General features: G+C 33.4%; 1 protein-coding gene across 1 annotated transcript in view; it reads left to right on the forward strand.

The window, feature by feature from the left end:
* The window catches only part of Ptprq (protein tyrosine phosphatase receptor type Q), a 217,497-nt gene extending 215,779 nt beyond the window's left edge, over positions 1–1,718 (forward strand). Inside the window, exons 46-47 of the mRNA XM_033763494.1 lie at positions 1,190–1,313; positions 1,567–1,718. Coding sequence (XP_033619385.1) covers positions 1,190–1,313; positions 1,567–1,604 — 162 coding nt within the window. The 3' untranslated portion in view covers positions 1,605–1,718. The remainder of the gene's footprint in view (positions 1–1,189; positions 1,314–1,566) is intronic.
* Positions 1,719–22,347: the final 20,629 nt, after the last annotated feature.

A 22,347-nucleotide genomic window follows, 5' to 3' on the forward strand; every position in this document is an offset into this window, starting at 1 on the left:
TATATATATATATATATATACTATTGGAATTATGATGAAAAGTAACTTACCAGAAATTTCAGAGAATCGTTATTACTTTATACAACTTCATTTATTACCAAAATGTTATCCCGTAATTTGATCGTCCACCTCACTCACAAAACTTGACCCCTAATGCCTTGGAAGTGTTCTCCAAATTACATCTGTCCTTAAATAGTAAAGATTGGCAAGCTGTGAGAATTAAATGAGACCAAGTCAACAAGCATTAGTTATGCAACTTGTATATGTGAGGCAGTGTTACAAGCAGTGGGAGTGTGGCAGTGAATATGACAATGTTCTGCTCTCATACAGCTGACATCCTAGTAATAAGATGTTAGTGGAAACATTTTAATAATACAGGAGCAAATAGGTATTGCTAATGATGCCAACAATTTCTGAAGACAGTCTCAATAGAGTTCCAAAAAAGATTTGAGGTATTTGTTCTTTTAAAGTCAAATGTGTTTCCTATGTACAAATAAGGATGATTTAAAATATACCTCTCTTCTTAGGCTTAGCTATCTTTGGAAAGTCCAAACTCAGAAGTGTAAGTAGGTGATTGAATTATATTGGATAAACTTAAAAGAATCCAGATAGAACTTAATTCAACCCAAACATTCAAATGAAATGTTTGAACTCCTTGTCTAGCAACTAGATATGTGGATATCTCACCATCCAACTGCTTTGCATTTATGAGTTGTGAACAGAGACTTGATACTAAGTAGGCCAAAAGTCCAGGTGGTTAACAGAATTGTTAAATATATTTAAATGTGTTTACTGCCAGATTTCAAAGTAGATGACATCTGCATTCTAAGTGGAAAAATAATTATAAGAGAAATTATATACAGCTAAAATGAAAAGGAAACTCCTGCTAAATTAAATAATAAGATGGCCACATTATATGAACACAGCAGGAAAGAATATATTAACACTTGGTATTTAATGACAGCAATTTAAAAAAAAACTTTGAAGCTACAAGACGCCATGGGAACCTAGCAAACATCGTATTTGAAATGGTAGAAATATTTTATATACTATGGTAAATTTTGTCCCTAATGTACCTATTTTGCATTTGTTGAATTCAATACTGCTTTTCGGTGTAACATTATATCTCCTAGTATAAGAAAAATCCCTACCCCATCATTTGTTTAACTATACTTCCTTTCATATCAAGGCACAGTATATCTTCTTACACCAGTGCATTCTGGATCTCTTGTCAAATAAAGGAAGTAATCAGCCCATCTGCTTTGTTAACTATTCCACACTTCAGAAGATGGACTCTTTGGATGCCATGGAAGGTAAACAGAGACAACGTGTACTCAATTCACTGGTTGACTTCCTAGAGCTGGAAGATTAATTTCAGAATAACTATAAGTTTAAAATGGTGTATAAGATAGTTTGATGTATATAGAAGGTTTTTTTTTTCCCATTTCTCTCTAATCTAAATTAGGATAATAGCCTTTCCATCTGGATTGTATTTTTGCCGTGAAACACAAGTCTTTTGAACTGCTACTTCAATACTCTCTTGTGATATGTTACTTTATATTATAGGTGATGTTGAGCTTGAATGGGAAGAAACCACCATGTAAATATTCAGACCAAAGTTTACAACTGGAAGATATTTTCAAATCCCAGGAGCCAAAATTACCCCCTCATGCTTCTGAATTGAAACATGCAACCTTAAAGAAATAATCATGATTCCCTCACTGTGCCTTATTAAATGGATTGACCATTTTATGAACAGTTCTAGGAAACTGCTAATTCAATATAGTAACTTGTTTTGATAGAAATTAAAAATTGAACTTTAAAATGTTTAAGAAAACATGTCCCATAGGTTTTGGACATTATCTATATTTTGGAATAAGCCAAATATAAAATTATTATTAGTACTGATGCTTCAGTGTGGATTTTCCCTATGTATCAGATTTAATTTTGAACAAAAGCTGTAAATGTTGATTCAGTAGTGTTATTTTGGCCTCCAGGGTGTTGACGTTTCTTGTGGAAGGTTTCCAGGACCGTCATAATGATCTGTACTTCCATATATGCCCGTGTTTTATGAGTGCTGAGATATCATCTCATGATCCTGAACAGCTGAACAGTAACCCCCTGGCACTGCAGGGATTACTTAGCCTTTCTGCAGCACACAGTAGCTCTTTAGGGGAACTTGGAGCTATTTAAATTGCACTGTGATCTTCACTTTTAAAAAAGAAGAAAAAAGGAAAACTAAAAGTGCAATTGCACATACGAAGTTAAAGAGTACCTTTCTAGCCTGCCTACATTTATACACTGCTGGGCACAGGATATACCACTCAATGTTTTGTATCTTGAAGTGCATAGTTAAATGTATCAGAGTATTTGTGCATTATGTTTATTTTCAACCTTATGTTAACAATTTTGAAGGGTTTCTTCATCAGAAATGTATAAAAGCAGTAATAAAATCATGCAGGGTGTTGCACGTTTGTGAACTAATGCTGTGCTGCTGCTGTGCCAGTGGAGACTTCTGAACACATGACACGAAGGGGTCTTTATTCCACTCCCAAGGGTGATCACAGGGCAGTGTATTTGGTGGAAGAGAAAACAATGAAATGAAATTAAATGTGTTGTAGTAAATTAGAGATTTTTTAAAAGAAAATCTTTCAGCTTTCATTTCATTACCTATTAATAATGTCCTAAATAAGTTAAGCTATATGAAAGTATTTTACTGTAGATTTCAGTTATAAAAATAAATGGTATCAATTATTGTATATCTTCTGTAATAAGAATTGGTTCTTATTCTTATTTGTGCTGGAATATACATATAGAATATGTGATGGCCAATAAAACTGAATTTTAATGAATCGAATTACTTCACAGCATGATTTAGGAAATCCTTATTTAAGTATAAATATGATTTTGCATTGCACATAAGATATAATGGATAATGATATTAAATGTATTGCATCTATTTATATAAAATAATATCTGGCATATAAGTAATGACATAATATAATTTGCATAATATAAATAATGAAGGCATAGCCATTTCCCAAGGCATCCACAAAGAGCAAAAAGTTTAAATGTGGGCTTCATTATCCCAGAAATTAAATCCTTTATCTGAGGAGTAGTCTTTAGGAAACTAAAATTTCCATTTTCTTAAAAAAAATAAATAAAATTTCCATTTTCTTCATTCATAGCAAGGAAGGGTAAATAAATGCAATTCACTAGTGATCTAATAAATGAGTTTACTCTATAGAAAGTTAAAGAAAAAAATTATGAGACATCTAAAAGATTCAAATTAGAGTTAAAGTTCTTGTTTTTTCCTGTTAGTCACTGCAAATTGGTATGACATGACAAAAACACCCAGTGGAAAGCATTGAATAAGTTTACTTTTTAACATATTAAATGAATAAAATAGAAAGAAAAAAACAACTCACTCTACGGGACAGGACATGTATCTCTGTCAGATACCATTATGTAGTAATTAGATACGACACATATGTATATGGATGTATGTAAAATAAACTATTATTATTATTAGTTCTCTTTTAAGGCAGTTCTTTTTAAACTTTAATTTTTGCATGAATCATGTGGGAATTGTGGTAAAATAAAGATTCTACATCAGTGAAATAGTCCTGAGACTCATTTCTAGCATGTAGTCAAGTTATAAAATTACTGTCTGCTCTCAGGCCATACATTAAGTAATTTATGGATCTCTAAAAGGCATCAGGTGGGATCAGAGTAAAAAACTTAACTTTATTATCAGAATATGCACAATAGTGTATATATATATATATATATATATATGTAACATTAAATGCACATAGCTTATTAATTATATCAAGAAAGTATAGCTGAAATTGAATTAAAGTTCACACATTAATGGTACCTAAATTTTCTCTTAATTATATTGTGAAAGGATCAGTGTATGTACAAATTCTGTATGTGATTGCTAAGTGCAAATTGAAATAACAAGAACATCTGTAACATTTTTAGATCTGATTTGTCAAAATTTGTTGCAGCACATGTACAGTAAATGAGCAACATGTGTTTCATCTGAACCAAATGAAACTGGAGCTGCTCAGAGAGTATTTCAGAGATGAGAGCAGTTGAAGGTATCAACTCTGCTTTTGTCTTTCTTCAAAATGCATAATTATTGTGTCATAGGTAATTGTGGAAGTCCTTGGCAAAAAAAAAAAAAAACTAGTTAAACCTTGCCCTCTTCATTAAGAAGTAGTTTGCTCTCCACATACTGCACCAAACACTAGATTTTAAAAATGGAATCTAATTTCTGCAAAGTATTCCATACATTATTGTGATAACCAAGCTCACTTTCACGGACATCAACTTTTGGAAAACTCAGTGTGAACTATTTTATTAATCCCAGAGCACAGAATGATCTGAAATTCTCAACTGAATGATAGTAAGAAGTAAAAATATGAAAAAAATTTATATTATTTTAGCAAAACCACTTACCTTCCTAGGACAGGTGATACGTCATGGTAAACACTGTCATAAATACAGATTAGGTTCCCATGTGAAATCAGGGTTAGTGTGTCTACTGGCTTGTGGAGTTGTTCTAAGGAACAAATTACATCACACGTGAAATGTTTTGAAATAGTCTTTTACCAAGGCTGATCAATGTGTAATAATTATCACTGAGATAATGCTTCCCATATTATGGTTCTTTGTGATATTACTGTCATATTTGTATATCTGTTATACATGGAAAGACTGAGAAAAAGTGATGGTGGGTGTATTGACACTGGCTAAGTAAGACCATGATGCCTTTTATTAAATGAATGAGAAAGCACCTGCTCAGAGAATGTCTGGGTTAAAATGAATATGAACACAAATATTATAAAGTATAACTTCAAAAAGAGGCCAAAGAAAAATTTATTTTAGGTAACTCAACTGGTAACGCAATCACTGCCTATAATATCATCCTTTGAAAATAAAACTAATTTAACACAATGTAATAAAATGCATTACTCTCCTCTGTTAATAAGATTTTCTAAAGTCACAAACATGTTATTTTAATATTCACTAAAAGTATTCTTGGATTGGGAAATTATTTTGATAAAATACAGATTTTTTACTTTTACAGTCATCATTCCATTTAAGCCCTACAAAACCCTTTAAAGTATAAAAGGCTTTATATTAGATATGATAATGAAAGATAAGATAATGAAAGCTTGCTATACCCAAACCACATTTAGTAAGGATGACATTAAAAGTGTTTATTATCAAAAACATATTCTTTATCTAATCCTTCGCAGATATTTCCATAAGTCTTTCAAATGAAATATTTTTTATAAATGTGAAATGTTCATTATAAAGTTCATAATCATTGCATAGTTAATTAGCCAGTCAGAGATTTTCTTCTTATTGCATGAAAATAAGACAGAGAATATCTTGATATATATACAACATTTTTTGGCAGAATATGTAACTGAAGGATAACAACACATCTATAATTTTAAAGACAGCAAATCCAAATTAATTTACAAGCTTAGTACAATTAGTTTCTAAATTTTAAACTCTCAAAGATTCTTTCTTAAAATGAAGTATGAGTGAGAAACATCTGGTGTTCAACAGAAACCCTACAGAGCCCTTAGTAACAGGGCTCCCTTAACAAAACATTAAAATATGGCTTTAAACATAAATTTAAAATAAAATATATTTATTGGAAAAATAATCCTTGATCTTTTAAAAAATTAATCCCACAATTATATTTAATAATGTCACACTCATAATACCCAATATCTAACAACATATAACCAGATGTACTAAAAAGCAAAAAGGCAATGTGACTCATAACCGGGAGGATGATACATTAATAAAATCAGATGTGCAAATAGAAGAGATAGAATTAGCAGACAAGAGTTTTTAATGTAGCTATTAAAATATGTTGAGGAAAGAAAATACAAATACTGCTGGAAAATACAAAAAGATTAAAAAGAAACGTCAAGGGCTGCATACCACAGTATCTGATGTCAGAGTTGCACTGGGTATGGTTAAGAGCAGATTAGACACTGCAGAAAGAAAGCTGTCTAAATGCAAAGATATAGGACTATAGATATTATATAGACTGGAACATGGAAAAAAACAAATACGAAAAAAAAAACAAACCCAGATCCTCAGTGAACTATGGCATCATTTTAAGCAGTATAACACAACTTCAGCAAAAATTACAGAAGGGGAGGGGGGCAGAGGAGAAGAGAAAAACATTCTTGAAGAAATAATGTCCAAATCTTGCCAAATAATTTCAAAAATATAAGTGTACAGATTCAAGAATCTCAATAAAGTCTGAAGACATAAATATACACATATTCATATTATTATTTCTCCCATCCTACACATAGTATCATTTGTTCACAGATACACGTAGATTTGACAATATTCAGGCACATCATTACTACAAGTCAACAATAAGGCTTAAATATTTGAATGCCACAAAGAAAAAAGATATAGGGCTGGGAGTTTAGTTTAGCGGTTCAGTGGACTGCCTTGCAAGCGCAAGGAACCCAGTTCAATCCCCGGTACAAAAAAAAAAAAGAAAAAAGAGATACCTATTCTGGAGATCAGAGAAAAGAGACTATGCTGGCTTCTATTCAAAATAACGCAAATTGTGAAATGGTATGTTCAAAGTGCTAAAAGTACTGCAAAGTGACTAAAGACCATTACAAAAGTGTTAAGACTAATACCATTCTCAGTGATAAAATATTGAAGGAATTTACCCCAGTAACAAGAAAAATGAATGCCTGCTGTCACAACTTTGACTCACATTTGACTTGTATTCCTAGCTGTTATGACATGGCAAGAAAAAGAAATGGGACAAAGTTTGTAAAGGAAGAAACAAATCTGTCTATGTGAATGAGGGCATAATTATGCTTGTGGAAAATCCTGAGAAATATACAAAAATATAGCTGCTAGATAAATGTAGGTAAATGTGTATATTTACTCATGTTTGTTTACAAAGTCATTAACATTTACAGATGGCCAATATATCAAATGATGTCTTCGTGAATGTGCAAATTAATATCAGGAGATGCCACTGCACACCGAGAGAATATTTAAAATTAAAATTACTGAAAATACCACAACATCCGGGTAAAAATTTGGAGCAGCTAAAACTGCTCCAAAATTGGAACATAAAATAGTAGAATCACTTTGGAAAACAGTTTGGCAGTTTCTTATAAAGTTAAACAGACTGCCATATTATCATACTATCATATTATCATATTATTATCATACTGCCATATTATCAAACTAGTTGTTTGTTCAAGAGAAATTAAAATAATAATTTACATTAAAAGGCTTTTAGTAATGTTCTTAGTAGCTTTATTCATAAGATAAAAGAAGGAGAGTACAATAGACCATGAATAGGAATGGGTAAGATGTGGTATTCACGGACAAGGAAATATACCTTGACAATAAAATAGGAATGAACTACTAATACAAGAACAAGGAGTGTACTCAAAAACTTACTGAATGAAAGAAGATACACAGAAAGAGAACATACTTTCAGAGTCTATTTTACCTGAGGTTCTTGAGTATGCTAAACTATTCTAGAATGTTACGATAAATATTTCCATGGGTGGGGCATATGTGAGGAATGGATCGAAAAAGGACCTTTGGAAGGATGATGAAGTTTTCTTTACCTCGAATAGAGTGACACTGACATTGGCACGTCTCTCTGTTATATGCCTTAATTTGTATGCAATACAATGAATGTGTTTTATTTTATATAATTGTAGAAAAAATATAATAAAGTTTACAAAAAACAGGACAGTGAAAAAAGTTTCAAGATGTTTATAATATGCCATTTATACAATTTAAAAATACTAATAGTAAATATTTTATGACCATATTATTATAGTACAGATAAAAGGTCATAAATAGGAAGAATCATGATTTTTCCTAGTGCAGGAGAAATGCAGGTAGAGGGATAGATAGGGGTGGATTTTAAGTGCATTTATAAACTTTTTGTAAACTTTGAAGTATACCTGGTCACACAGTTGATACAATTAAACAATAAAAAGCTTATAGTTTTCTTTTATGTCTGAAATATTCCCTAATAATCATGACTACACTCTCTCACTAATCTTTAGAGGATAAACAAGTTGATTTCATATAGAGACTAAGATTGCAGTTAGCTAGAACCTGAGGTGACGAGGGGTGAAATGTTGGTCAAAAATTACATAATTGAAGAATAAAGGAGGAAGAAGGTCCATACACCTATTATACATCATAGTGATTATAATTAACTGTATATTGGATTCCTTAAAATTCAGAAAGAATACATGCTGAGTATTCTCACCACACAAATGATAACCATGGAAGGTGACACATGTGTTTACTAACTAGACAAGATTCCACAATGAACAGTACTTCAGTATATCATGTGCATGAGTAACATACAATTTTATCTGTCAATTAAAAAATAGTTATGAAATGATAGTCATAATTCTTAATCATGGTTAAATTTTAAGAATTTACTGAAATGATAAAAATATTTATGGGTTATTATCACAATCTATGAAAGGGTCGTGCCCTCTTTAATGAGTACAAAATGGGGAGAAATATTTATTTACATTTTTTGTTTACTTACTCCATTCCCATTATCAGCTGGTAGTTTAAACATTAAAAATAAAGTCTGGCATGCTTCTAATGCATTCTAGAGGATTCATTAATCTGCTTTGCACTTATTATTTATAACTAGATGAATTATTGTGGAAGATACTTCGATTTCACTTGTTGGAACCTGCCATAAACACAAAGTTAGTTTCATCAGTCTGAGGTTAGTACATTCTAAAGTATGGACAGTAACAAGATTAGCACCTGCTCTCTGGGCTATTAAAGCAGAAGTTATATGTGTTTGTGTTTTAAATAATATACCTAAATTTGACATGCAATATTCACATAATATGATTATTATAATTTCACTTGCTGCAATTAACAATTACTTTCTTTTTTGAAAATTACCATATGTCAGCCATTTGTGTGAGGATTTTACAAAAATTAATTCAGTGTTATTAAGTAGGTGCTATTATTTGGCTTTTAAAGATGAGTAAACTAAAGTCAAAAGAAGATATAGCCCAACCAAAGTTCTACATTAGGTAAATCAAAGAGCTTAGCCTGAACACATGAAGTCTGGCTTCTGATCTGTAGTGTTTGCTACTATTCTCTTCTATTTTACAAAGAGACCACAAGACGTGGTATATCTTTGATATTCCCTACTTGGATTTAGTGTATACATATGAAATCTACCCCCATTCTCAAGTGCAGAACCTTCTGGAGATTGTCTATAATAATTTACTTTATGAAAATTAAATCGTGTCATGTAGTCAGCGATAGTGTGATAATGCTAGCCTTTCTACATGGATATCTAGAATTCTTTCTGCTATTTTTTGCCTTCTCCATTACCTCTTTGATCCAAATCAAGTTGTATTGCTTTGTTTTTCCACCTTTCTGTACATTTTTGTAAGATTTATGCTCCTGCCTCTCAGCTCTGATGATTTCACTGATCTCTTCAGTAGCCCTCACTGTCCCTGAATTTAGTTTACAGTTTTAAAAATGCCTCTCCCACAAAATTCCTGTCTGTTTTCTTTTCCAGATATAAATATTTGCTGGAATGTAGAAGTTTGTCAGTAAATACAAAGTTATAGTTAAGAGGAACAAGTTCTCCTGTTCTTTTGCTGTGTACAAACTTTCCCAGGGCTCTACACTGGCTGCTGTATTTCCCTCATTAACTAATATCTTCCTTGATACCTACCTGAAGGCATTTTTACATGTACTCATCTATTGACAGTCCCGTTTACTATTTTTCACTCGCCTGTTACTTATAAACAAGGACTCAGTGATTTTTATGTTTTTACCCATGTTGCTTTTAACATAATATTTAAACACGAGAGAAACTCAGAGAAATATGTTCCATCGAGAGTTCACTTTAGCAGAAGTAAAATAATGTCTGTGTGATAATATATATTCTTATCAATAATCACTTGTTAAAATAAATATCTTTTCGATTAGAGAGTAAACAAACACCTCTGGATCGAATACAAAGAGATCTGGGAGGACTGGCACATAGTAATACATCATTTCTTCAAGATGACCAGTTACCTGAATGAAACCAACAACATGAAAGTATTCAAAAAGCCTTTAAGCAACTGCAGCCAAAAACATGGAGTTCTATACAGTTGGACAATTTACTAAACATAGTTTAACTACAATCTCTTTTATATTGTAGTCATTTCAACAAATTCAATTTTCCACAGACATCTGCATGCAGTAACACTGATAACTTGTACTCTTACATGCGTCCACTCACATGCACACACACCCACTTTCCTCTTAAAATGCACACATTCCTTTAAACTATAAAAATTTTGGAGCTTTATTGAAAGCCACCATACTTCATTAACCACTATATAGAATAAAATTAAACACAACAATCAACATTCCTGTCTTTAAGAAAATGCTTTTCTCTTTTAGTCACATTGTGTTTACTCTTTAAGGAGATGGAACAGGTTTAATATATGTTTGATCCCATCAAAAGTAATTTGACTGCAAAGGTAGAAGAAGACAGTAAGAAGATACTCTTATAGCCTCGGAGTGAGGTGGTGCTGGGGTGCAAAGGCAGGTCTGAATTCAGCTGCCAGCATGCACAGGCATGGAGGCAGACACAGGGTCCAGAGCCTACAGTAATGAGCAACAGGTGTTAAACCAGGCTAGCAGGACACATGAGAGTATGCTCCGAAGAGGTAGCGTGTCGTAACAGGCAGGTGAAGCAAGGCTAGAGAATCTGGGAACCGGCTTCACACAGATTAAAAAAAAAAATCCAAGTGACTGGGAAGTGGACAGCAGTGTTAGGGTTAGGTAAGGCAAACTACAAAGAAAAACATTATATATATATTTACTGGACTGTGCATATTGAATGAAATCTAACTTCACATATTAATTCTACTCCCCTCTTTCTTTTCCTCTACCCCTCCCACTCCCCCTACCCCTTTGCACCTTTTCTTCCTATTTCACATGATCTATTATACATTTTAGTCCTTATTTACACTTTCAGTTTCTCACACTAGAGAAACTACTCAGTGTGAGAAAAAGAAAAAAATGGAAATGAAGTCTTTGTAGATAGGGAGGGGTGGAGGGGTTGAAGGGAGGTCAAGGGAAAGGGGCAAAAATAAGAACCAAGATGGATTATGTAAAAGTGCAAATTTCCAATGATGAATGTCATTAGATTGTATACCTTAAATGTACCAATAGAATTAATTTTTTAAAAATCTAACTTCACAAACCAGGAATCCATACTCGACTTTTAAATGATGTGCCACATAATTTAGCAATATAGAGTATAGGGATAGAATAATTTGTATTTCAGCTTTCCTAGTTTTCTTAATAAAATAAGGCAGGTGATTATACACCAAGACACCAAGAAAAATGCTATTATGTTAAGATCTAAAACAAAAAACATCAAACACATAAATGAAAACCTCACAACTTAAGACATTTATAAAAATTTAATTCTGATAGGCCAGGGATTTAGCTCAATGGTTCCGCCACCTGCCTTGCAAGCACAAGGACCAGAGTTCGATCCCCAGTACCAAACAAACAAACAAAAATTTAATTCTGACAATGAATTATTTATAGAACAACAATATTTGAGGGAAAATGATTGATTTAGCCTAGTATTTATCTGCTGTACAATGTGCTATGGCTTGGATATGGTATTGTCACCAAAGGGTCACATGCTAGAAATTTGGCCTCCATGTGGCAGGGTTGATGAGATAAAAAGATGATAGGCCAGCAAAAGAGTGATCAGGTCATGAGAAATCACCCTTGGAAGGGATTAATGTCTGTCTCATAGGAATGGGTTAGGTCTCGCATGAATAGATTAGTTCTCTGGAGAATGACCTGTTATGAAATGGGGTCACTCCATGTACTTGGCCTGTTCTCTACACAGCAGGTTCCTTTCTACCTGTCTACCATATGTGCCTGGCCACAATGAGGGTGCCATACTATTTGGATCTTTCACACACCAGAATTGTGAGCCAAGCAAACCTCTTCTCTTTACACAACATCTAGCATCAAGTATGTTGTTATAGCAACACAAAAGGTACTAAACAGTTTACTTTAAATGTACAATGAAAAGATTGTGATCTGATTTTAACTCTCAGGTGTAATAAGAAGAAAGAATTAATGTCTGAAAAATTGTGACAACACACAAATAATAGTCAGTACATATCAGCATTTATCATTATATTTGTCATAAAAACTTTTATTTTAGAGTAAATGAATTCTGACTTTATTTTGCTTGACAGGGCATTCTATGTGTTAAAGAAGGACCTTACTAAAAAAAGGGATTGTATATGTACAGTGACCAATTCCATTTATAGTGTGAGTGGTATTTATTTTTACTAATATAAAATTATTTAGATGAGCTTGGATGAAATTTAGGCTCACTAAGAGCCAAAGTTTAGTCCTGTATGAAATAAAAAAACACTGAAGATTTAATTGAAATTTCCACTTAATAAATTAAAACTAGAGATTTGGTTTTAATACTTAGGGATAAGTATTGAGCATCTAATAGGTGTTGCACAATGTACTGAGCCAGAGCTTCTCAGCGTGGCTGTACATGACAATCACCTCCACATTCCCCAGGACATTTTAATGCACACCTGAGTTTAAGACCCACTGACGTGGACACATTTATTATTATCAACAATTACTAACATTTACAGAAACAATTCTGGCTCCTTTGGGCCGAAGTGGACATTGGGAATTCAAATTTTAAGAAGTGCCCCTACCCCAGGGTTTCTGATGCCGTTGATTCGAGGGTCACACTTAACGTCTTGAGATCTGATTATTTCAGCAGCACCACCAGGCTATGGGGATCATGTCAAAGGTCTCTTAAATGGGCTGCCCAATATATAACATTTAAGACATTTTCAAAGTTAGGATGCACTAAGCAAAAAGAGTTCCATTAAATTAAGCTATTTTAAAGTAAATTAAAATAGTTTGCGGCTATAAATCCAGGCTTTGTGAAGGAGAAAATTGAAGCACGCGAAGAGGAACGGTAAGGATTAGTTCTCTACAACGGATTCCATACTGCCTTCAGGTCCCGGGAAACCCTGAGCCAGGCTCCTTCTCAAGGGAGGGGAAGTTACCAGTGCAGCCTGTCTTTGGGGAAGCATTTTGGAGAGTGGGAAAGGCTGAAATGACCCTGCGGATCACTCTGATGGGGTCAGTTGGGTAAAATGATGACTCATTTACATAAACACTAGAAACATGAGGGATGGCTTGGTATTTAGGAGCTGATAACTGGATATTTATAACTCACCACTGCTTTTTTTTTCTCTTTTCTGTACTGGGGATCAAACTCAGGTCCTTGCTCTTGCAAGGTAGGAAGAGGAACCACTGAGCTAAATACGGGTCACCACTACTTTTAAAATAAGTAGCCAATAAATAATCAGACTTTCTCATCGTGACTATTGTCTGAATGTGTTGAGTGCACTCCAGTTGGTGTACTATGATTTAGTTATGACAGCCACATTTCCGTTTAATGTTTAGCTATTTTAGTAACAAAAATAGTCTTACTACTAAAATTTTTTGAATAGAGAATCTATAAAGATCCTTTAAGGATTCTTCTAGGAAATTGTACCAAAACAGAAGTTGGAGAATTACTTTCAAAGAAAGTCAATGATTTAGATATGCATTTTGGAGGCAAATAACCCATAAAATTAAACAAATACCAAATAGATATACAGTATGTTCAATGACTAACGCTACTTCATCTCAAAGAAGGAAGGTTTTGATCATTTTCTCTTTCATTCATTCCCTTGCAAAGATTTTATGCCCTCTATTTTAGACTAGGTAATCCTCTGTCCTCTAAGGTGATGATTATATAGTTCCTGCCCTCAGTAGTGGGTGCTATGAGCATTGTACAGCAATGTGATAAGTGATGATATAATTAATCATAGAACTAGGTACTGTAATCAATACGAGCCATGTGGAAAGAGACGGTTGTAAAAAGTGGGTATAGAGTGATGATCCATACTCCACAAATAGTGTCCTTGTGAGTATTCTCTTACAGTCATGAACTTTGAAGTAGAATATAAAAGACTACATCAAGTGCTTCCAAACTTTGCATGACTTGTGTGATAACTTTTCCACAAAATCTTGTTCCCAACGGAGAAAACTATTGAAAAGAAGAATGTATTGCAACTTAAAACTTTTTTGTTGATCCAGAAATAAGAAACACTTTCTGTAGTTGCAAATTGTGCACTGATTTTCAAAAGTTTGTGATTTTTAAAGAGTTTTTGGTAGAAATTGAATGATCAATTTTGAATTCAGAGTAACTTTACATTAATACTTTTCTCTTTTAGCCTTTTTCTTATCTCTCTCCCTTGCTCTCTCAAGTTCTTCTTCTTCTTCCTCATTCCTCTCTCTCTCTCTCTCTTTCTCTACTATTTGCCTTTACTTTGTTAACTTTTAAAAGTCCCAGAGCCCCAGAATAGTATTGTACCCATTTCTGAAGGTAGGACTAAATTACTGCACCCTCAGAAAATTTCACATTAATCTTACAAGATCTTACATGATAACACCTCATTTTTTCCTGTGGTTGAAGTTATTGCTAAGATAATATATTTATGAAATTCTTTAAGAAACTCACCATAGCCAAAAGTAGCACTATGACATTATCATTTATCCAAAAGCGGATTTTAATTATCTCTTTAATCTTCAAATGATAACTTATTCCACTGAATAATTCTGGGATTTTCTTCAAAGTCATAAAAAAAAAAACTTTTGGTGAGTTTTCATGGATAAGATTAGAGAAAAAGTTCTCAGACATTTATTAGAGTTTTAAAAAATATTTAAAATACCAAATCTTCAAAGAAGTAAAAATAAAGATTGGAAACATGAAGTGTGTAGATATTTTAGAACCCTATATATAAAATTAAAGAATGTCTGGAAAGGGACTTAGTTCTTTTCTAAAGAGTAGCATATGTTCTTAGTGCTGTTACATCATAATATGACAAAAAAATCCAAAAGACTAAGCCACATTAATTGATTTGAACAAAATGGTACAAAGAATATCAAAACAACAAACATCACTTAGCATACATATCATTTTTGAGCAGAGCAACCACAAAGTACCACTGCCTTTTGGCAAACCTCAAGTACAAACACTTCCAAGAACAGCACAACAGATTGGTAAAGCTGAAGCAGTCCTTGAGTCGTGCCTTCTTTCTTTGTGATGTGATGCTTCTAGCTAACCCAAAACAAAAACTGACACACAGGAAAAGAGCTTTGTGCCATGGAAAAATCATACCACTTCATGGTCCAACTTCATTTTATGACTAAACAAATGTTATACACATCTGTAGCCATTCCTATGTTATTGATTTGTATGCCTGTTAATCCTCAAATGGGGGGGTGTGATATCACAGATAAAAATTAGCAAGGGTTACAGTAACAGTTGTGCTAGTGCTTCTGGTCATGGCTGTGAAGTGGACTCGGTGTGTGCGCTCACAGCTGTGAACTGAAGAGAAACTCATCATTTCTGTGAGTGATTTCTATTCATGCACCCACTGGATTCACTTAGGTCAGGTGTGTGGAAGGATGCAGGTTGGAAGAGGAAGCATGGCACTTATTTACTGTTGTTATGACGATGAAGTCCTGATTGAGAGAACAAATTGATTTTGATCTTTTCACTTCCCTAGAGGTCAAGGTAAAGTTTACTTCTGTGAGAGTGGGTAATGGGACAAGTTGTAAACTGCACTAATGATTCTGTGACATTCTTCAGGAACCTGTAGGAATCATGCTTGTCACCATTCATATTAAAGTGTTTAGGAGAAGGAAATGCTCTAACACATATAGGCCATGTAAGTGCTTTTTTGTTGATTTCAAACAGCTTATGATCATCTGTCTTCCTGGAAACAAATTTAGAAAGAAATACTACACTCAGTTTATGTGTTAATTCTTAAACCAATGTACCCATCATGTTGAGAAAGTAAAGACCTAAACTAACCTGTTTCTTAGTAACAAAAAACTCTTGGAACTAAAGTGTTTCAAGTTTTATGTTTTTTGGTAGTAATTTCATTTTAAATTAAGTCTTTCTATTCTATCAACCAATACATGGACAGTGATAAAAGTTGAAAAAAATCTTTTATCTTGTTTTTAAATCTGATTAAAGGAATAATTAAAACTGATTTAAAATTTGAAGTATATTCTATTTATACTTTAGTAGATATTATAGGGAATGGATGTATTAAAGCTTTTTTCAAAATAGTTTACACAAAATAATTTGTTAAATTCACTGCGATTCATATTAATAAACCAAAAACATCAAAATAACTTACTGGCATTTAATTTGTTTCAGTCTATCTAAATTATGCAAAACATTTAGAAAGCTGCATTTCAAAATCATTCTTGAATGTCTTTTTCTAAGTGCTCTTTTGTAGAAATTGATTGGCATTTTTTGTGGCTATATTTTCATCTTTATATTCATTGACCACATTTGCTTCGAGATATTTCAATCATTTCAAAAGAGCAAAATATCCCTAAAACTTTGGAGGCCCAATTGAAAAAGACTTTCTCCTAGGTGAGCTATTCCTTTGGGCTACATATTCAGAGCATCTGTGTATTGGCTCCAGACACTTTCTATTTAGTGCTCATCTCCAGCTCTCCTCCTCCTAACTCCTATAAATGGGACAGTTTGAAGGGGGAAGATAGGACATGTGATCATTGTGAGCTCAGGCCTTCAAAAATGTGGTCTTTCTAACTCCCGTTTTACTTTGTCACAGGGTGCTAATCTATTCCATCTCTTTCCATTATGCTTCTCTCTGTACGTGTATGAATGATGAAATAGGCCATATATTTTAAGCATCTTAGTTTGGGCATCTATTTTGTGCTATCTGGGATAAGGTGCCTATTCATAATAGTGTACATGGAAAATACAACTTTCTATTATTTCCTAGCAGACCAGAAGACAGGTCCAAATCTCAACCATTAGCCACCTAAACTGCCTCTTGGCCATGCAACTAGGAAAAAAATGGATGCTACACATTGGGTTTCCAAACAAACACTCAAAGCTCCTTTAAGTTCTGTTGCCCCTAGAAGACCGTTCTTTTGGTCACCCTAAGGTGATTTGGGATAATTTTTATTATATAACTCACTTCTATAGGAGCCAGAGGTTAGTTCACAGTGTGCGATCTTCGGCAAAAAGATAATAAATATTCTTTATATTGCCTTTTCCTGCTTTAAAATGGCAGATTATATAATGGGCTTGGTAAAATATTGTGAAGATGTAATGAGATCTTTCATTGAACACTTCAACACAAAGCTTGTGACTACTTAACAGAGTTTAATAGCACACAACTTTACAAAATAAAATATATGCATATATTTCATAAATGCAGCAATTCTTGAACATCATGTTGGTATAAAACAAGCAGCCTACCTCTCCTGAGAGCTTACACTTAAGTACGAGAAAACTGAAAAAAATTCAATTGAAATAGTTTAATAAGATTACACTTATCTGTGAAGTTATAAGGTTAAGCTTTTCTAATATCACAAAACCTAGCTCAGATTGTGAAATCATGGAAGATAAAATTTGATATGGTTAATGTGTAATGTGATCAGTGACATATTGGGCACGTGATACTTATACTTAAATGACACCAGAATATATGCAATTTAAACATATTATACTTTGTTTTCTTTTTAAAAATTAATAACCTAAAATTTAACATATTATCTATACACAAATGTATTTGGGTTTCTGATAAAATGTGGGGTATGTTTGTATAAATGATTAAATAACTTTTTTCAAAACTGGTAGAGAAACCTTATGGAATAAAGTGTTTGTACAGTGGCGACTATTTGTCATGGTGGGTCTTGACATAGGCATTAACACACCAGCCATTTTGGGCAATATGTCATAACTAGCCAGTTGGAGGGCAGTAACAAAATACTTGGCTAACCATTCTACACCAGAGATATCTGTTTAGCTTAGCAAGATAGTAACACCAGACACTTCTACAATTCAGGACATGTAAATATCACAATTCATTCATCTTAAAAAAACTTTAGGGAACATAGAGTAATCATTTCACTCAGCATAATTGTGTTAAATATTAGTTGTATGTAACATCACTGAAAATGTTCATGTAATATTTTACAGTAATATAACATATAGTACTACGGTTATATTAAAATGAAAATATGTAATAGAATATATTTTATAATATTACATAAAATCCTATTCATATGGAAAACAAGAAGGACCAAGATTGATTTAATGAATAGTAAGTTGATTATTCATTTCTTCAAGTATAGGATAAATAATATAAGACTAAGTTGTATTGAGTGTTTAGTGTACACTAGACACTGTATTTGTTTCAATACAATGTTTTATTTTTTGAAATAATTTTATAGTGTTATATCATTTTAGTTTTACAGCCTAGTCAACACAAACTTAGGAAAGTCACAAAACTTGTCCAAGATGAAATGGTTAACATAAGGGAAATCTGGACTTAGATCATGTGTTTAACACCAAACTCCATATTTATGATCACAAAGTATTTTTAAAAGGCTTACTTTATGTATTCTAAACTCTGTAATTTATTATTTGTACCTAGAAATATAGAAACATCAATGGTATTCTTCTAGGAAATTAGGTGAGCAACTCATTCTGATTTGCCCAGGATTTGCAGGTCTATCTCTCTCAATTTAATCAGTTTTAATGCTGAAAATCAGGCCCACTAAGTACTAAGCAAATCTGTTCTATTCAGTCACTCACAATAAAGGAAAAATTCCAATGGTTCACAAACTTTACTCTCAAATTAAAAAAAACAAAAACAAAAACAGAAAGGGGCAGGAAGGGAGATGTGGAATTGTGAAGATTTTGGTTTTTTTGCACCAAGGAATGAATGCTCCTTGGAAAAAATAAAAAATAGAAGCATTCATTTTCTGCTTGCCTGGAAATCATGCCTAGGAGATAAGAAATGACCAGCAGCCTTTTCCAGAGTCCTTCTGAGGCTACTACATGAAAGGAACATAGGCTTTTGTGAAGGCCTGTTCCTGCTCTTAGGTAATGGAAGTGGGGGCGGCGGGAGCAAAGAATAGAAGAGACCTTTCCGCAAGGATATGAGCCCGTCTGGTTCCCCTTCCTTGCCTGGACTCACTTCCCTGGGGCTGTCTCTAACAGGCTCCTCCACAGTAAGTCATCCCCTGGAGCCCTCCGGGCATCCGGCCCCATTTCTGTGTATAATACTTCGCTACTGCCCTGTGGAAATTGCAAGGGATTCGCCTTTAAGATCTTTCTTTTTCCTCTGCTTGGTTTGTGCACCTCCCCCGCGTCGCGTCCCTTGCAATGACTCAAATTTTCTGTCAGTCTAAATGCAAAACTATTTTTACCACAGTGTTTGGGAATCTCTGGGCACAAACAGTCTTCAGATTAAGTAAATTACAGCTGCACAGATTCATATTACTCACTTAGTGGCCACGAATTTAAATCACTAATCTACCTCTTCTGAATTGTGTCTTTTAGTCAATAGGTGCTTTCTTTATCTTCTATGCTGTAGAGCCACAAGGGGTATTTTGTTGGTTTGTTTTTTGTTTTTCAACAAATTCATTGTGACTAGTTCGACCAGAAGCCTTATAAATTGAGAAGAAAGAGAAGTGATGTTTGCTGAGTGCACAGCCTATATCATGGACTCTATGTCTATTATTTTATGTTAACAAGTCCATAATATAGGGATTGATTTCTCATAAAACTGAAGCACTCCTTTCCTCCCTGAGGAATTGGACATGTTTAAACATTTTTGAAGATGATAGAAAGATATACATTTTTAAATAATTAAGCATGATATGAAACAAAAATAAAATGATGGCTAACTACTTGAAAATTTTCAGTTCTATCACTTACTAGTTTTAGATTTTAAGCCCATGGAGTGATGTATTAGTGACAATATAACTATTCCCTTATTATTATTTACTTTTTCTATTGTTATAAAAATATATTTTACATACTTAAAGCTTGTAATAGTCCAGCTGTGTCAACTTGTTCTGACCACTTTTCAAGATCTGTGTTTCCCAAGTGCTACTGAGAATAATGTAATTGCAATTACAGGCATCTCACATTTTGTAAACAGTTTGAGTTCCAAATCTTCACAAGTTGGTTGTTTGGAACCAGTGGGTATTTTCCTTTTGACCTAATTGAATAAAGGATGGTTATTTACCAAGCTGGTATTTTCTTGTTCCCTAGTCCTGCTTACTCCACTCAATACCCTAGGTGGGGGTGAAATAAAGAAGAAAAAGGAGAAGCTGCCAAGGGGAGTACTAATACTAATTTTTCTTGCCTGAGTTCTAGAGCATATGGAAAAAGGGAAAGGAGACTTGTAATTTAATATACAACAATTCAACAGGTGAAAGTTGAATTTATAGTAGGAAAAGCCATTCTGATCTGTGAGGCTTCTCCTAGGTTCCCAAAAGCTCTTAGCTTCCCAACACTTTTTCTATTGTAAATCTTCTTTTTCTACATTTCTCTAGCAGTTTCATATGAATAAAAGAATAGATGGAAAGGAGTAAGTTCTTGAAATACAGACTAACATCTACCTGATACCTCTAAACAGCAGTGGCAAGTCTAGGAACAGTAGTGCCTTAAATGTTATTTCTATTACTCAAGCTTCAAAATTCTTTGTTAGTTACATTTTTCTTGCTTCACCTTTTTTTCAACCCAGTACTTTCAGCAATAAAGGATTCTCATATAGTATACTGCTTAAATTTAGCTGATACATAAACAGCATAAAATTTTACATATTAATGCGGTATCCTGTGATGTTTTGATACATGCACATGTTGTGTAATGTTTAAGTCAGGCTAACATACCTATCTCCTCACACATTTTTTATTTCTCTGTGGTGTAAACTTTTAAAATCCTTTGTGTAGCTTTTGGAAACACACAGTACATTGTTGCTATCTGTAGTAAGCCTAGTGTGCAGCAGCATACTACAACTTCTTACTGTTATTTAACTGTAAATTAGTGCCCTTTGACCAACCTGTCCCCATTCCTCCTTACTCTCTACTCTCCCCAAATGTGCTACATTGTAAGTTTTTAAATTTTTTTATTTTTATAACAACCTTGAGAGTATGGAAATCTTTGTTATACAAATTTTATGGACGAAAATGTAAGGATTTAAGATACTGGGGGTTTCTAAGAACTCAAAGGCCAAAAACAACTACATTGAAAGCCTTCCATATTTCAATTCTCCTGTCTTATGTTTTTGTCAATGTCATGTCTCCCTCTAGATTCAAATTCTACCAGGATTATTACTTTGCTCCATATTCTTAGCAACCAGGAAATAATCTAACCTTGGCATATACCAAACAAATGTTGAGTAAATGAATTTCAGTCATTGTTACATTAATAATTTGAATAATGCTATATAATTCTACTGGTTCAAAAATAAGCCTTCAAATTTTTTTCATATTTATGAGAGAAAGGATAAAGTCTTACTAATACTAAAAGCCCAAGTTCATTTTCCACAGCATATGTTAGATTATAAACTGAGTCACTGAAGCCTTTCTGCCAGCCAGGCCACCGGTAGAAATGAAATAAAACATCACAAAAAATAATGTATTGGCTTATTCTTGTTCTGCCCTGTGTTCCCTACCCATTCCAAAAATTTAAGAATAGTTCTTAGGCTTGGTAAGGAATAAGCAGCTACACAATCATAAGAACATATCAACAACCAAAAAATTTAAAACTTAATATGCAAAGTCAATATATGCTCAATAATATACTCAATAGAGATTATGAGAAATGAACTTTGGAATAAAAAACTTGAGTTAAAAATTTAACTAGCTCCTAAATTGCCTGACAGTTGATTCCTTACATTATCTTCACTCTATTTTTTTTCAGCTTTAATTGAGTTTATTGGTACATTTTAGGGATACAGTACAGTTACATTCATTGTTGGGATCTTGTACCTCTACATGACAAATCTTGATTCTCATTTTTTCCCAATGTCCCTGCCCTCCCTTCACCCCATCCTCCCCTCCCCATCTACAAACACTTTATTTTCATCTTTTTTCACTCTATTTTTTAAAAATGAAGCCATAGGGAACAAAGTCTATAATCATCACTGTTCGAGACAGAATAATAAGACCTGATGTTTTCCATCTTGTCTTTCAGGCACTAACTACAAAGGCCAAAACCAAGGTGGACTGTCATCCCAAAGGCCACTTGTCAGAAGCAGGGATCCTTTCAAAGTTCTAGGGGAAGAAATAAAATCAAATAAAAGGGACCAGAAGGGAGAAGAAAACAACCACCAAAGAAAGAGA

This window comes from Fukomys damarensis, unplaced genomic scaffold (genome assembly GCF_012274545.1).
Source record: "Fukomys damarensis isolate Sample0158 unplaced genomic scaffold, DMR_v1.0_HiC HiC_scaffold_15, whole genome shotgun sequence".
Classification (NCBI taxonomy): Eukaryota; Metazoa; Chordata; class Mammalia; order Rodentia; family Bathyergidae; genus Fukomys; species Fukomys damarensis.